Source organism: Poecile atricapillus, chromosome 1 (genome assembly GCF_030490865.1).
Source record: "Poecile atricapillus isolate bPoeAtr1 chromosome 1, bPoeAtr1.hap1, whole genome shotgun sequence".
In the NCBI taxonomy this organism is placed as follows: domain Eukaryota; kingdom Metazoa; phylum Chordata; class Aves; order Passeriformes; family Paridae; genus Poecile; species Poecile atricapillus.
This window is the reverse complement of record NC_081249.1, coordinates 165,799,854-165,815,992: the sequence shown is the minus strand read 5'-3', so window position 1 is coordinate 165,815,992 and position 16,139 is coordinate 165,799,854. Positions and strand designations below refer to the sequence as shown.

The 16,139-nt window shown below is 41.6% G+C and overlaps 1 protein-coding gene across 4 annotated transcripts in view; it reads left to right on the top strand.

Annotated features, from left to right (window-relative positions):
- The window catches only part of ITPK1 (inositol-tetrakisphosphate 1-kinase), a 137,759-nt gene that overhangs the window by 110,527 nt on the left and 11,093 nt on the right, over positions 1 to 16,139 (top strand). For all 4 annotated transcript variants that reach the window (XM_058842138.1, XM_058842132.1, XM_058842145.1 and 1 more), the window contains exons 6-9: positions 8,312 to 8,410; positions 10,295 to 10,335; positions 13,878 to 14,043; positions 15,448 to 15,515. In XM_058842138.1, coding sequence (XP_058698121.1) covers positions 8,312 to 8,410; positions 10,295 to 10,335; positions 13,878 to 14,043; positions 15,448 to 15,515 — 374 coding nt within the window. The remainder of the gene's footprint in view (positions 1 to 8,311; positions 8,411 to 10,294; positions 10,336 to 13,877; positions 14,044 to 15,447; positions 15,516 to 16,139) is intronic.

The following is a 16,139-nucleotide window of genomic DNA, read 5'->3' as shown; positions in this document are numbered from 1 at the left end:
AGGGTTGTCCATGTTGGTAAGAATGCTAAAATTTGGAACATTTGTCACTTGAAAATGTCAATGCTAAGTATAATTCCTGTATTCAACATACATAGGTAAGCATATGAAACAGCAGATACAAATTATTGTTTAGAGACAGTTGAGTTGGTTTTAATTTGGGTTCAGGTGTTAACACTGAATCTGACATTTGCATTTCAATGTAGAGCAGACATGCAGAGTATATTTTGCACAGTCTGTCTTCTTGAAATGCCTTTGGGGTTTTGCAGATACCAATACTTTCAATGCCAGAGTTCTGAGCAGAACATTATTGGGGCAAAAATGCAGAAAAGACTTCTTTGCATTTGCCAAATAATCCCTTTCATTCTTTTCCTTGATGAGGAAAATTGCTTTCATTCTTTCTGTAACGTTGGAAACAATCCTGCCTGTAAAATGAGTCCCCAGGTTTTGGTACAGCTTCAATGCTATAAGGAATAAATGTTACTGTTTGAACAAAAGCTGTTCTAGCAGGTTTTCTCCACCCTTTTTCATTACTTATAAGAGAGTTTTGCCTAACGTTCTTAATTACAAAGAAGCTAAGAAGCACCAGAAGGTTTATTTCCTTCTCCTGGACAGATAGTTTATTTGTCTCCTTTTTCTGTGGTGAGGTGTGCTTGGTTTTTTAAGTTCAACTGCAAAGCTTCTTGTCCCTTGCATTTGCAAGGTGGTGGGTAACCCCTTTACTGAAGGGGTGCTGAAAAATGAGGCTATTTGATGATGAGCACCCATCTCCCAGCCTTTACTCTGTCTCCTGAATGGGATAATTTTTCACCACTTAAGCTGTTACATGGTCATGAGCACACTTTATCAGGCTATGTCAATGACTGTGTTTCACCACAGGTCTGAAGGCATGTCTGTAGTTGTGCTCCTCTACTGTCGAGTGCCTGTGAGGCTCCATCAGCACAAAATCAGAATGCTTGTCTGCAAAACCTGCCTCTTTCACCCTGAGTACCCAAAGGATGATGTGAATTCCTTTCTCAGGAAGCAGAAAGATTCTGCTCGCTAAGGAAAGTGGGCATAAAATGAAAGCATAGAGCTAAAAAGTAAAGGAGGATCTGATAGAGACCACAGCTTTGTGAAATGTCTCTGAGAAAGAGTTCATCTGGGAGGAAAAAGTCCATCAAGCTGGCTTTACTATGGTTTTTGCCTTTATTTCTTCTTTATGGTTTATACTTTCTCTTGAGTCTAAGCTGATTTCATCATGTTCAGAACCCATAATTAGCACTCATTGCATGGAAATGACAAGTTATTGTGATTTTTTTTTTTAATAGATTTATATTCAGTTGTGAGATTTCCTCACTTGCTGCCCAGATGCTTCAAAATCACTACTTTTTAAAAAACCATGATTGTTGCTCTGCAGATGTTCCATTTAACAGAGGTATTCGGTGTGCAGCTCCTTGTATGTCAAGCTAGGTTAAGCTTGCAATTGTGCCCTCAAAGCTGAGTCTGCTCTGCCCTCTTGTGTCTTTGGAATGTATTGGCAAATGCTCCCCAGATACAGCTGCTTTACCCTTAGAACTGGAATTTTCCCCTCAGAGACTTAAAGAATGAAATGCAAACACATGGATATTCATATATGCGTTGTTTTTTTCAGTGATGAGTATAGATCAACATATGTTTGAACTAAATCTGTTCTGCCAATATTCCTCATGTTCATGTGTTTCTGAGGGGAAGACAACTTGAGAGTATTTTTAATACAGCTCAAAAGTGCTGAAATAAACCTGTTAAAGTTGTGAGGTGTATGAATAAAGTTTTTAGGTTTATGAAGCTTCAACTGAAAAATTATCTACTAGAGGGAAGAGTGAAGAAGGGATTCTTCCAGTTAGTAGGGACTGGGCTGCTCTGAAATTGGGGTTGGTTTCACTTGACTGACTCCTTGGTGTAGCAACTTTTGACCTTAGCAGAAGTTACAGTCCAAAGCTATAAGTGTACAGTCAATAAAGGGATTCAAAGGGCAAAACGCTCTGTCATGTAGTGGTTTACGATACCTTTGAGATAAGATTTAGCTGCATGCTTAAAAAACCCTTGCCAACTTCTCTGTGTGGTTGTGTTTTTTGGTTGCAAATGAACTCAGTAAGCACGGGTGAGCTGGAAGTTCAGATTTCCTCCCATTATTGTATTAGGAGAAAAAGACATTGCCCTGGTTGTGTGTCCTCTCTACTCCTGCAGAGGCAGAGTGCCACAAGCTGATGTAAGCTACATTGAAGCACAGTTTACTGAAAATACATTTATTTTTAAAGAGTCTTAAATGCTTTCAAATCACAGTGCAAACTATTCTACTAAGGAGTGGCTTTTTTCAACAAAGTAGGAAGTTTAGAATTTGTTCCCATTCTGCTGTAAATCTTTCTGATAGTTTAAGGCAGAACATTTGCTCCATGAGTGTTAGATGATTAGCCAGTCCTTGTTTTGACATGGATGGTTTTGTGCTTTCCTTAGGGTGTTTACAACAGAGACCAGCACTTTTCAAAGCAGTTTTGTCATTTTTCTGTGTAATGCATTGTGTGATGTGGAGGTCGTGTACCCAGTCTTTTCAGGAACAATACTGACAACCTTTGCAGGCACAGAGAGCAAATCAGACACAAGCTGTGCTCCATTTGGAACTGGCAAGCAGAATTAGGGGATCTAGGTGTGCCAAGTCTGTTGCACACCTGGGGGATTCCAGGCCTCCTCTTGTGCTCCTTTCATAAACTGCATCTTCTTTCCACCTGTTTCACAAATTCACTGTACTATCTTCTTTTACTTTTCCCTTGTCCTCGGCACACCCCTCATTTGGTGCGTCTTTTACCTTCTGTGTGTAAACACATAAGGCACTGCTAATGATGAGTATTGAGCCTGGGCAAAAGATATTGTATTCTTTAGTAAACACCTTCTGGTTTATGTTTTTCCAGTAACACTCTCAGGATTTTGTTTGATGATGCTCAGACTGAAGCTTCAGTTTGTTCAGCTACTGTAATGACCCCAGTAGCATCAAAAAGTCTTTTTCCTGGAACTCCTTAAACCAGCTCCCAAAAGCCCTGCCTGGATAAGGGGACTTGAAGCTTTCTGCTCACTTCATAAACGGAAGTTCAGAGTTCAGCTGTGTTTGTTGACTGTATTGTGGTCTTGTGGAAAGAGGTTGGTGGTGCTGAGAATAAGTACTCATTTTTTCAACCTGTCTACTGCACTTCATAATCCCTAGGCTAGGTGATGAAGGAAGGTGAATTATGAGATAGGGAAACATGTTTAGACAATAAATCTGAAGTTTAATAGTGGTCTCCTCATTGTATTTCTTCTCTAGACACAGGTTTTGAGCTAGTCTCACAGATGACCATAAATTCTCTTTAAATTCTTTTTCTGAAGTCAAGACAATACAGTTTGTTGATCTATGAATGCAGAGCATTGAATCTGCAGTCTATTATTTGGTTTTGTACCTGTTCAAAATCATAAGGACCAAAGAAGTCCAAATAGATTCTTCTTCTCTTATGGTTTATTTTTTCCCCACAATCATCCACAGCTGCCCAATGTGTCAGTACTTCTCAAACTTTTATAGTACAAGGGCTATTTGCCCTCGTCAAAAAACATTCTGGGACTGTCTTGTACAGCCCTGTTGCAGTGGTTTCCATTTATTTTTAGGATTTGGTTCAACTGGGAAACAGTCATGTTTTACTCTTCTTTTTCCTCTATATGTTTTGCCTGGCTACTGAATGGGAGTTGAGTATGTTGAGTGTTTGGCCTCTTGTGCCTTCTTCTAGGGGTTTGGGTATCCTGTGACTGTTTGGCCCTGTCTGCAGGCCACCAGGGTGCCCTGAGTAGAGAAGCATTAGTCAGCAGCTCTTACTAAAGCAAGTCCTGAGCACAAAGATTTCCACCAATTCTCACTGCCAGAAAATGCTTTTCCCCAGCCAGTTGTTAGTCTGCATCTTCCCCATCTTGACATCCCATTGCTCCTGTCACTATTGTTGAACTTCATCTGGAATAATCCCCTCCTGGCACTGACACCCTGGGTTGAGTGCTCTTTCACCTGTCTGTTGTTGGTTAGCTGTGTTACTCGTCCTGTAAACTGGCCATCGTCAGTCAAGCCCTCATAATAATGTTGGTGTTCCATGGGAATGAAACAACACTCTGACAAAGTTCACCCCACAGCAGGGTGTGCCAGAGCTGACTGCCCTGGTGCTGTGATTGCTGCCTCTCACCTGTGACCTGTTAGTGCCAGATTCCTTGCTGTCCTCTGGCGTCCCACTGCAAACGCTCCCCCTGAGCTTGCAGTGAACATGATCCCTCCAGCCATGAGCTCCATCCAGAGGTGATGGAGGGATAAAGTGTAGGTAGCACTGAAAGAACAGAAATAACAGTTGAAAAAAGGAACAGCCTAGATGAGAGATGGCGATGGGAGTGAGAAAAAATACAGAAAGAAAGAAAGAGGAGAGAGAGAGAGAGAATTCCCTCTGAGATCAAATAATCTTGAAGAAAAGGGAGAATATCTAAAGGAAAATATGGAAAACAGATACCGCAAAGTTTGTGCTAAGGCGTGCAATAAAAATGAGGACAAAGATGGGGGAGGAACAGAGTGACAGAATTTTGACTTTCAAATTTAATTATAATATGTTGTTTTTAACAACGAAAGTGCTACAGATACTTTTGGTGCTTGTTTGAAGTGAAAGCTGAACACTCTGATCTGAAGAATCTTTCCCAGTTGCTGCTAAGTTGACAGTTCTGGACCTGACAAGGTTCACCTGGGGTTGTGGCCACATTTCAAAGTCAGGACTCTTAGAGACAACCAGATGCTTAGAAAATAAAGAAATACCATTCTCTAAATGTGCACTATAGCAGTGTACAGAATCTTAATTCACAGCAGTCTGTAGATTTATGGACAGACTTTTCCTGCTGGTATCTTTGGTCCAACCCAGACTGCATGAAGGAAGATGTTAGATGCTTAGGGTTAATAATTGTGGTCATCTGCTTATTGTGTGATGCAGTGTATGCACCCAAAGGGAGGGAGGCAGTGCCTGATTTTTAGTTTCAGATCCAATGTGTAAAGATCAGAAATTGCATACGCAATAATCTCTTGGGATTTAAGGTCATTTGTACATAGCCAAGGGTGGAAGATGAGGCGGAGTCTTTTCCAAACTTGATGTTTTAGAAGACTCTTACACTCAACAGCATCTCAGTGCACAGGACAGAGCTGAATTCTGATGGTAGAAAAGCAACAGCATCAGCTCCATGCACAGGTTCTGGGTTATATCAGGGCTGTGTCCTGACAGAGTCACTTCTGCTAGTGACTGCTAGGTGTGTGGCCAGTGCAGCTGCACAGGAAGGGTGACATGGCTGTGGCCTCATGCTGTAGTAGTTCAAACACTGCTTTTATGAAAGTGCTTTGTCCACACTGGGCTCTCAGGTGCAAATGAGAATAGTGCTTGGTTTTAGATGGGAGGGTTAAGCTGGAGCATCAATACAAAGGGTCAGCAGTAGAGCCAGAATCATGACACCCTTCTCATCTCTAGACTGTTACATTTACTTGTTTGTGTATATTTACTGTTCTTTTTGCCAATGGTTTCCCGTGGTGTCTTGTCAGTGCTGATTTGCAAAGAAGTGGTGACAATGCCAAGAGTCCAGCACCACAGCTCAGTAAGTTCACACTAAAGCAGCTTACTCAGCAGGAGGGGAGGGAAGGTTCAGTGTACTACTGGGGGTCATTTGTACTATGTGGGTCGCATGGTGTAGTTCCAAGCTGATGTAAATCAGTATTGAATTGACTCTCAGCCATTGAGTGAGATCTGTCCTGGACCTTGATGCAGAGAAGGTGTGCAGAGACTGCCATCACTCTGATAGCAGGAGCTTGGTGATGAGAGGAAGCTTTAGCATGTCTTTGCCACCCTGGGAAGCAGGAGCGGGTGATCACTGGCAGCTGAAGGACTTTTTTCTTTAAACCTACAGCTATCTTTAGAATTTCAGTGTGTGCAGTTAAACTCAGAGCAGCAGTTTTCTAGCTGCAGGCTCTGCTGAAATCTTGTGTTGAGTGAGAATTTATTTGTCCTCAGGTCTGGCTGTGAATTAATGGTCTGTTTTAGAGGTTTCAGTGGGCTAAAATTGCCTCCTTGGTGGAGAAAATGCCAGTGCTGTACAAACTCAGCGGGAGCATTTTGAGATGCTAAGAGTCTTCTTTGCTACTTTTTGTTGATCCAGGTGGTCTTTTCTAAGTGAAAAGTCAAAGAAATTACTGTTTGCCCATTCCTTCATCTCCCCATGCAAGTGTCACATAGTCAGCAGGGACACTGAATCCTCCCTGTCTCCCATTCCTGTTTGCATGAGATGGAAACAGAGGGAAGCAAGATGGAACCATACGTTCCTCTGCATCTGCACTCTCAAGGCAAAGTTATTTGTGAGCCTTAAGCATGTGGGTGGGAGAGCTGCCAAGCTAAAGTTGTTCCCAAGTATCTGTAAACTAAATCTTATTCCCTAAATTCATCCAACTAAGGAACTTTGACTCTGGCAAAGGCTTGTAAATATTACAGTACCTGTCACTTTTGGATGCTGCTTTCTGTTTTCATAGCAGAAAATTGAAAGCTTTGAAATCTGGGATGTTTTGTTTAGTTTTGTAGAGGTTGACCTCAAAGCATCAATCTTTCTGCTCTGTTTAGAATGTATGAAAATAGCCTTCTCTCAGAAAACTTCTTATAGTGACAACACCGCTAATGAACAGAGTTCTCAGACATTCCAAAAGTTTGGGGATGTACTGAGATATGTGTACCAAAATATAGAGAGTTTTGCATCTCTGTTACTTTCAGTGATTCAGTTTTCTTTATATATAAATACTTAAAATGAAGTGAAAAGTATTAACCTAAATAATGTTTATACAGTGTTTTCTGAATGCATGGCTGTGTCAGAGTTATGTTTAGCTTTGCTGGGGTTTTAGTTCACTTGCACTTTTCAGTTCTTGCACCATCTGCACAGCATGGCCTCCACCTGTTTCAGTTCAGCCATGTTTTGCTGATTTTCAAGACAAGTTGCTAGTTGATATAAACCTGTGACTCGAGTTTGCCAGAGGCAGTTGCTTCCACCATTTGTGCTTGTCTCCAGTTGCTTCTTGGAGGAAGGTGTCATCCTTTTGCTCTTGAAATAAGTCTGAAAAACGAGTCTTGGCAGATCCATTCTGAATTGTGTTCAGTACTGTGCAGCTAACTCAAGTTATAACTCATTTGTGGCTGCAAAGTTAACTTGGCCACAGCTCAAACTCCATGAAAGCAGTACATTTTTAACGCTGTGCTCACTGAGGAGGTAATTTAAATAGTCGTTCATATTTGTGTGATGTCCTTGATTTGACTTAGTCAATGTTGTCATTGTCATGTGTGCACACAGCTTTTGTCTGAAAACCTGTGGGCCTGCTGACCTGTGTCAGAGCTATGGCTGAAGCCAAGGTTCTCTGTACACTTGAAATTGCAACCCAGCCCTCTTAAGCGATTTATGTGCAAGTCCTATGAGTCCTGCAGTGGTTTCTGCCTTTCCTGTTGCATTCCCAGGGGCATCTTAATTCTCCTACAGTGAACATGAAGTGCATCCTAGAGCAAGTCAACTTACTGACTCACTAAGAGGGCTGGTTTTTGACTCCAGCCTCCTGCAACCCCAGTGTGTGAACAAGCACAACTTTGGCAGAAACACTCTGGAGCAGACCCGCTCTGCTAAATTTTACCATGATTCCCATGATTCTTTACCCAGAGCTTGCTGAGCAGTCTTGACATGGCGGTGTCTCAGCAGTGCTCTGGTTGGCTTTGCCAGACCAAATGAACACTGCTTTCATGGTAGAGCCATCCCAGTGAGCAGCAGAATGTTCTGGCACTTTGTCTGAAGTAAATACACACTGGAATCTGCCACCTGAGGAGCCCTACAGGAGATATGGCTTTGTGAGACTGCCTATTTTAGTCACATTTGCAGACCATTCTTTTTTTTGTAAAATGCTTTAGAATATTATGCCTGAAGGCATAAAGTTAAGAGCTAAGATCCCAATTGCTTTTCACCTCACTGGCTAAGTTTTGTGCAGCCAAGTGTTCTTAACCAGGTAATCATTTTTGCCGCCTGTGAAAATACTGGCTTTATATTGCCATTTAGATTGTCTGAAAATTGAACCTTTCATCTTCTAAAATGTTTCCAGAAACCCAAATTCAGGCCTGGCTTACAGTTCTTTTGGGTGCTTTAATATAAGCTGACTATCAAGAAGTAGTTAGTATGGATAGAGCTGGTAATGATGCAGCTGAGAAGTTAAACCCCTCATCTTCATTTAAGTCTTTTTATTTTCTTGCAGATGAGAGGATCTGTTCACCACCCTTTATGGAGCTGACAAGTGCCTGTGGAGAAGATACTTTGCAGCTTATAGAGAAGAACGGACTGGCATTCCCATTCAGTATGTACATGAGCTTTTCTTTGGTGCCTCTAGTAGGTTCTAAATACTGCACATTCACCTCCCAAAACAGCCAACATTGTAGGAGTCTAGGTTTCACTGCTAAAAGTGTCAAGGATATTAAAACCTTCCTGAAACAAATTATCTGAGGCAGTCTGCTTGGAATGTGGAACGAACCCCCTCCCAGTCAGCTTTTACTTTGCGTTGTATTGATGTTCCTTACTTTCAACACTTAGCTACAGTCCTGGGAAATGCTAATAGTATTAACAAAGTTAGCCTCTTGCCCTGAACTTGTGCAACATGTTTCTTCTGCCAGCTGCATTCATTATTTTTCTTGAGAAAATCACTGCCTTGCTGACTGTCTTCTTTTTTCACCCACCTCTCCCTTTCCCTGGTTTAGGGTACAAATATAATCTTAGAGGGTGAAAGAAAGAGGGTTAACACTGATAACAGACTTCAAGGGCCCACAGCTCAAACAGCTGCTATGAACTATTTGTACTTTGTAGCAAGTTTCATTATGGGGCTTGTGCTTTAATTCATTCCTTTATTTGATTCCTTGCAGTATAAAGTGAGCAGGATCGTTAGTCGGTGTTTGTTCCCTTGGTGCTTGCCTCATTTGTAAGGTTCAGAGGTAAAGTCGCATGGAGAAAGCATGTTTTGCCCTCCTGCCATCGCTCTCCCAAACGAGGCAGGTCTCCTGAAGGTAGTTTGTGAAGCAGTACTTTAAATCCCACTGAATGGCTTTACCCTCCTCTTCACATAGTGCCCTCAATACAGACTGACTTGTCCTCAGTAGTCAGCAGCATATATTCAGGACGTCTGAGTCAAACCCACTAAGTGATGATGAAATTACAAAATAGCACTGAAAATTAATATATCTTGGTATTTGGGGAGTGTTTCTTCATTTTCTTGTCTCTGTTTTTATTTTTTCTTAAAAATGGTCCAGCTCTCCAGAGCATGTCTGTGAGACATCATAAACCGCTTTCTAAAATTTCAAGTTACTAAGTTATTTTGGACTCCAGTGCAGCTTAGCTCCCTTTCATAGCTCCCTGTCCTCTTGCCTGGCAATTTGATTCTTCCAACAACCTGCAAAGAAGTCTCATCCTATCCACCCTCTTGCTACTTGCAAGTTTTCATCTCCTCTGCTTAACACATAAGTAACATCAGCTCTAGTCATTGTGTGGGTCCTAGGGTCTTCAGCTCTTCTCTGGCCTCATAGTAGAAGGAGCATGTTGTTTCTTTCCTCTTACTGGTTTAACTCCACCTCTTAAATCAGGATGGAGGTGAGAATCTCTGATATACAGAGCAGATAAATGTGAAGGAGAAAGAAAAGCTCCTAGGCTTTCTGCATTTTTCAGTCCCCTCTATGGTTGCCTGTGAAAAATAAGTTCTATCTTAGTTGGGTTCAGCCCATTACATTACCTGCTCTTCCCTTAAAACAGAGAGGTAAGAAAATAAGTTGGTTTTGACTGTGTCCCAGTTCCCTTGTTTTAAGGACAGTGGTGTTTTGTGGTACCTGTAAAGTAACTTTAGCCTTAGAAAAAAAAATTACATAGTTGTGAAAATGCTCTCTGAATAGACAGGATGGCAATCCTAGTACTAGTACTAACTTCTTAGCTGATGCTTTGCAGCTCTGTCCAGTTCTAATAAAGATCCATGCTTGCACCTTAGCTACAGGGAGGAATTGAGAGAGTAGAGCTTGGAGCAAGCCAAGCTTTGCCATGGTTGAGGACACTGTTCAAGCAAATACTGTCACTGGTGTCTGTTACAGTCAATGCCTTGGTCTGGTGGACTCCAGTGTTTGCATGAGTGTGTGGGAACAGGATTGTGAAGGGTTTGTGTGCTCTGTTTCAGTGGTAAATTGTTTTTTCTTTTTTATTTACCCAGTTTGTAAAACTAGAGTGGCCCATGGAACCAACTCTCATGAGGTAAGTTTAAAATTTTTGCAGTATTATTCCCCTTCCAGTCATGTCCTGTCCCCTACTCCCCCTGTGGTGGTTTGGCTGGTGATTTCCAATCTTGTAGTGGGTAGAATGAGGGCTGTGCCCAAACAACTTTTCTTTCCCACCTCTCCCTCATATTTAATTGCACCATTATTTTTTCAAAAGTCTGAAATGAAGTTAAATATTACTTGAACCTCCTGTCATGCAAATTATTTTTAGCAGTTTCTAGCTTCTATCATATTGTTGCTTCTAGCAGTTTGTAGTCTTCAGTCAGCTTTGTCTGCAAGAAATCTCCTTCAGTCTCTGCTTTGGTAAGAGGTCACTAAATAAAGTCTTCATCCCACAAAGTTACTTTTCCAATATGTATGTGGTACAGATGAGAAGTGGGTTTGTGCTTCAGATGGAGCAGCTGGCTCCTTTCCTTGAGGGGGGAAGGGAGTAACAAATAGAGATGGTTTCCAGGCAATGTTCAGTTGTAATAACACAGTGGGATCTGTGGGGAGAACAGGACTGGTAGAACTTATCTGCCTTCCTGTAAGGCAATTGCAGCTACAATGGTTGTATATTCCTGGAAGGAGTGCATTACCTATGAGACTAGCTTCCTCTAAATTTAAGTGAGTTGAGTCTTGTTTTAATTCTTTTCCATTTGTGCTTCCTGCCTTCCTGCTTACTGCAGATCAGTTTTGAGAATCCAGCCCTTGCTGCTGGCTCTCCTAACTCCTGGCTTCCTTTGTTAACAACATGGCCATCAGTCCAGGTTTCCCAGCTGCTCTTGAAACGTGCACTACGAGACATTGCTGCAATGTCTCTGAGAGCTGAAGAGCCTGAAGTAAATTGTAAATCTAGATGAGCAGAATGGCTATGGCTGAAATCTTGACTGACCAGCACTTCCTTTTAAAAATGCAGTGAAATTTTTTAGGCAGGCCTTACTTTGCTTATTTCATAAACCAACAGACAGTCCTGTTAGTTTGCTGAAGCAGCTGCAATAAATTTTTGCTGTCATTCCTGAGAACACTTGGGGACTGGATTTTTAATGAATTTAAGACTTCAATTTTCCTGCTTATTTTTCTGTCAAGAGTTCCTCTGCAACTGCAAACTGAAATGCATTAACTTCTCAGTACTTGTCCACTTAGGCTTGGACTTTATTTCTCTGGTGAATCTTTCTTTGATTTCCTTTCATACAGTACAGACAGCAAGCCTCCTGCCAGAGCAAAAATTAGACTAAAATACAGCCATAGTTTGCACTTCATCACAGGAACTTATGAGTAGAGCTTAGTAGGACCCCTGGAAAAAGACCTGAAGTCTTGCATAGTACTTTACATAGTAGTGGTAGTAGTAATAGTAGTCGTCACTTTTGAGTTGCTGAGTTCTCAAGAGTGATCTAAAACTATATTTATGATCAGAATGGAACTGTTTTGGAATTGCTTATGGTCAATAATTTCAAAAGAAGCATAGGATAAATACCTGCTTACAGTAGAGTCTGTCTAAAAGATGGTGTATAGGTATAGAAGCAAGAAATTGTTGTCTGTTTTATTAATGACTCTTTGTCTGGCTTTTGGTAAATCACTTCATTTTTTGTGGATGTATTTGCAATGCAGAGCTGACACTGAAATTAGAGCACTGACTAGAAATCTGCTTTTCTTCATGGGATGGCTGTTAAGAAAGTTCAAGTACTGGCTAACAGGGAAAGCTGAAGGTGCAAGCTTGAGTTTAAGTTTGGTGTGTGAGTTCAGGTTTGGTGTGTGAGTTCACCAGGTGAGGCTGGCAGACCCCACTTTTCTCATGGGAGTACCTGCTATTGTTAAGCTGAGATGGTGTCACCCTTTCTGTGGTGTCCCTAGTTCTACGTGGCTTCTGCACTAGCAGTGGCCTCAACAGCTCAGCACTTGCCCCCATTTTACCAGCACCATTGGTAAAACTTGAACAGAGATGATGACTGGAAGCTGTGCTTCCTGGCTGCCAGCAGTTCAGGACATAACTAACCTTTGGTAAAGCTTCCATGAGATACCCATATCCGGAAGAAATGCATCCAGAATTCTTTTTTCTGAGCATTGGAGCAGACAAGAAGGAAAAGGCAGAGTATCACTATGTTTTGTGAGACTGAATTCCTTATGGACATTGTCAGTAAAAATTCTTGGTGTAAATGTTTTGCTTGGCCTTCAAAAGAGCTCTGCATTCATAATGAGAAATGCTATTTAGAAATTATGATATCAAGTATTGTACCCACGTTACTGCCAGACACAGCAGGTCTGTGCTAGTTGACAAAGAGCAAGTGCACCCTGCAAGCAAATTCTTGGAGCTCTATTCATGCATGTTAAAAACTATGAGACATCACAGTGAACAGCATAACGCAACACCACAGGAGTTATATAGTCCATGGGGCTGCCAGCACAGAGCTTTGCACAAGAGAGGCTTCATGTAGCTTCCAATAGTCTAGGTCACTGCTGTGCTGAGAAGATAAATTCTGGCTTTCCACACTTTTAAAAGAGGCTGTATCTGTTGATCTTATGTTTATTTGTGGGAATCAATTAACTAATAGTGGAAGAGAACACTGTAGGAACAGCACAGTTCTTGCCAGTGTGATGTTGTAGACACTATAGTGCAAATGATCCACACAAGAGGAGGAAGAAAACAATGTTTCTTGCCACCAGTAAAAGACAAATGAAGTATGATGATGTTTCTGTGCATCGTCTTGATGGATGATTTTGTCTGTTAGAGAAATTTCTTGCACGGGTTGTTACCCCTCACAAATTCACTCTGTGTAATAGAGATAGCAAGAATATCAGCAAGTAGGTATTGATGAATGCACGCATTGGCTTGAACTCAGAAAATGTTAATCTCTTGAGTTATTGTGCATGTGTGCAGATAGTTATTTGATCATTCATAAGGCCCAATAAATGCCTTCTTTTTTGGCATATTTATTCCAGTGCCTTCAAGAGAATTATCTGTTTGGAGTAATGGGGTGAAACCAAGCAGGAAAATTGATAGGCCAGCATTTGTTAGCAGTAATAACTACAAGAGTCTGAGAAATGAGAGTCTGAGAAACAGCCTGTGATGGTGTGGGTGAAGCCCTGGTGGTTAGTCTGTTGCAACTGGGCTGAACCCAGTCGAGGGAATAGAGCTGTGGGGAAGAATTCATGTAGTTAGTGCACAGAGCTGTTCCTTCTATTGTTCTCATGATACAGGCTTGGATTCAGCACAGACTTTGTTATCTGTGTTGGTCAGGTGTTTTACCCTTTTGTTGTACCTGCAGTTGCAGTACCTTCCCAACTAAAGGCAGCAAATGAAATTGCAAAGAGCTGTGAAAAAAAATGTTGATGAAAATGAAAGCTTCACTGCCAGTAGTGTTTGCAGAGCTGTGTGCCAGTTAAATGAAACACCATGAAATAGAACAAGATGCAGAGGAGGAATTCATACGTGGTCAATATATATCCACCAGTAGATGTTTCTCCATTGCTGCTTCTCGGTTGTGGGTAAGCATGAAATTATTGCCAGCCTTGTGCACAACCATGTGTGTGTGTTTCCAGATGGCGATCATCTTCAACCAGGAAGGCCTCAAAGCTGTTCGCCCCCCTTGCGTCATTCAGAGCTTCATCAATCATAATGCTGTGCTCTATAAAGTTTTCGTGGTCGGGGAATCCTACACTGTGGTGAAAAGGCCATCTCTGAAGAACTTCTCTGCAGGCATCTCAGGTACATTCTACTGTTTGAAAAGAAAATGTCTGTCTTGCAGCCTCAGCAGAAAACATCTCTGAATAAATTATCTGTGAAAAAGCTGCTGAAGTGAAGGCAGCTGGTTTGGACAGACCATGTTTCCTCTTCTGTAGTATTTCAATAGGAAGGGAGATAACTCACCTGCTCTGGAATACGTACAAATGGCATTCATATAGTAAATATTTATGCAATGGTAACCTGAGTCTTACCTGTTAGACACTGTTTTATGTCATGTGGAAAGGGGGAGAGGGAGAGAAGTTATCTCCTTTCACAGTAAGTTCATGTGTCATTTGTTCCGGAGTTTGTTTATAAATGTGCTTTGGAGAGAATTTCCTGGATTCCATCATTTCAGCACTTCCTCTCCCTATTTTTACCTTGAATATGTATGTGTTTTAAATTAAAGTTCACTTGTGCTCTCCCCTAAGTGAGCCCCCCTCTTCATGTGAGGCCCAGTGTTGAAAATCTTGGTGGGAAGTGTCCTTTGGTTTGTAGATATCAGCTGTGTTGGGGAGAAGGAGGAATGGATTTGTCAGTGAAGAGAGTGATTCTTCTGTATGTCACTAGAGAGCAACAACTGAAGGGTTTTCGTTAATGATACTTAGATTTCCTTCATGGAAAAAAGCTCCTTTCCAGAGAACTGCATTCTATGACCCACCAAAAGCATAAAAAATTTAGCAGCACTTAGATGGGAGCAAGCGTGATCGGATAGTAACCAGACGAATACAGGAGGTAAGGATGGGATCAAACTAAAGGAGATGAATGAACAAATGCCAGTTTTTTGTCACTTTTCTTAGTGTTTTCTGCTAATCCTAGTATGTCCATATATGCTGACCACTTCATTTCATTTTGTTGGTGTGGTAGGATGCTAGTAGTTCTTGTCTGTAGCTATGTGTGCCTGTATTTACATTTAAGTCTGCTCTATGTCCTGATCTATTAAGTAGGACAGAATCAGCATTCACATAAACTGTCAGGACAGTTGGTCTATACTTTTGCTGGAAGGGAACATTTTAAGGCATCTTTCTTAAAATGCTTTAGCTAATGTCTCATCTGTTAGTGTAAGACTTGAATGTTGTCTGGAAGTCCACATAAAAATAAGTTTTGTTGGCAGATTAGGGTAAGCGTCTCTCTCTCTCTTACCCACATCAGGAGACTTTGAGGAGGCTGTGCCACAGGAACCTGGCAGACCTGATGGTTAAGCAGATCTGGTGGCTGTTTGACACTGAAATCCTAGTGCCAGCAGGCAGGAGAGCCCTGTGACTGGGGTGGATGGTTGAGACCAGGATGAGATTCATGGGGCTGCACTGCCATCTACTGTTCCTTGCACTATTCCTTTGGAAATTAAAATCTGGTATAAAGTTATTTACAACCTGTTTTTAATTGCAGACAGAGAATCAATATTTTTCAACAGCCACAATGTTTCCAAACCAGAGTCCTCATCTGTCTTAACAGCGGTAAGTATACTTGGTCTTTTTCCCTCTGGTGCAGCTGAAAACCTATCTAATTCTTTCTTATGGAAGTGTTAGTAGCTAGTGACTCTCTTTCACAAGCTGTCTGCTTCTGTGTTGCAGGCTGAGGTCTGTTTGGTACCACGAACCAGCATGACTGTGTCCCCCTCTGGTTTTCCTTACCGAGCTCCGGTGAGGAAGAACTTGTAGCAGGGATTTGCTGCTTCCCAAACTACCCAGGGCTAATCTAGGCAAAGGGAAGAAGGAGGTTCTGAATGCAAACACTTGGCTTTTTCCTGTCCAGAGAGATTAATAAGCATAAATTATCCTTCTAGGACTCAGTTCTGTGAGGAAAGACAAAGAGTGAAAATTAAAAGCATAGAAATTGTGTTGGCACAAGGCCACAGAGGGCCAGTAGTTTTCTGCCATGTGAGCATGCCTGAGCTGTGACCATGGGACCATTTCTGGGTGTCCTTCGAGACCAGCAGTGCCAGCACACTGCATAGTTTCATATTAGCATTACCAGTCCTTCTAATAAGATTTGGACATATGAATCCTAAAAAATTCTTGGGCACTCAGCTACTGAGAAAGTCACTTTACAGCACTGGGTCCTTTCAATCTCTTGAGTCT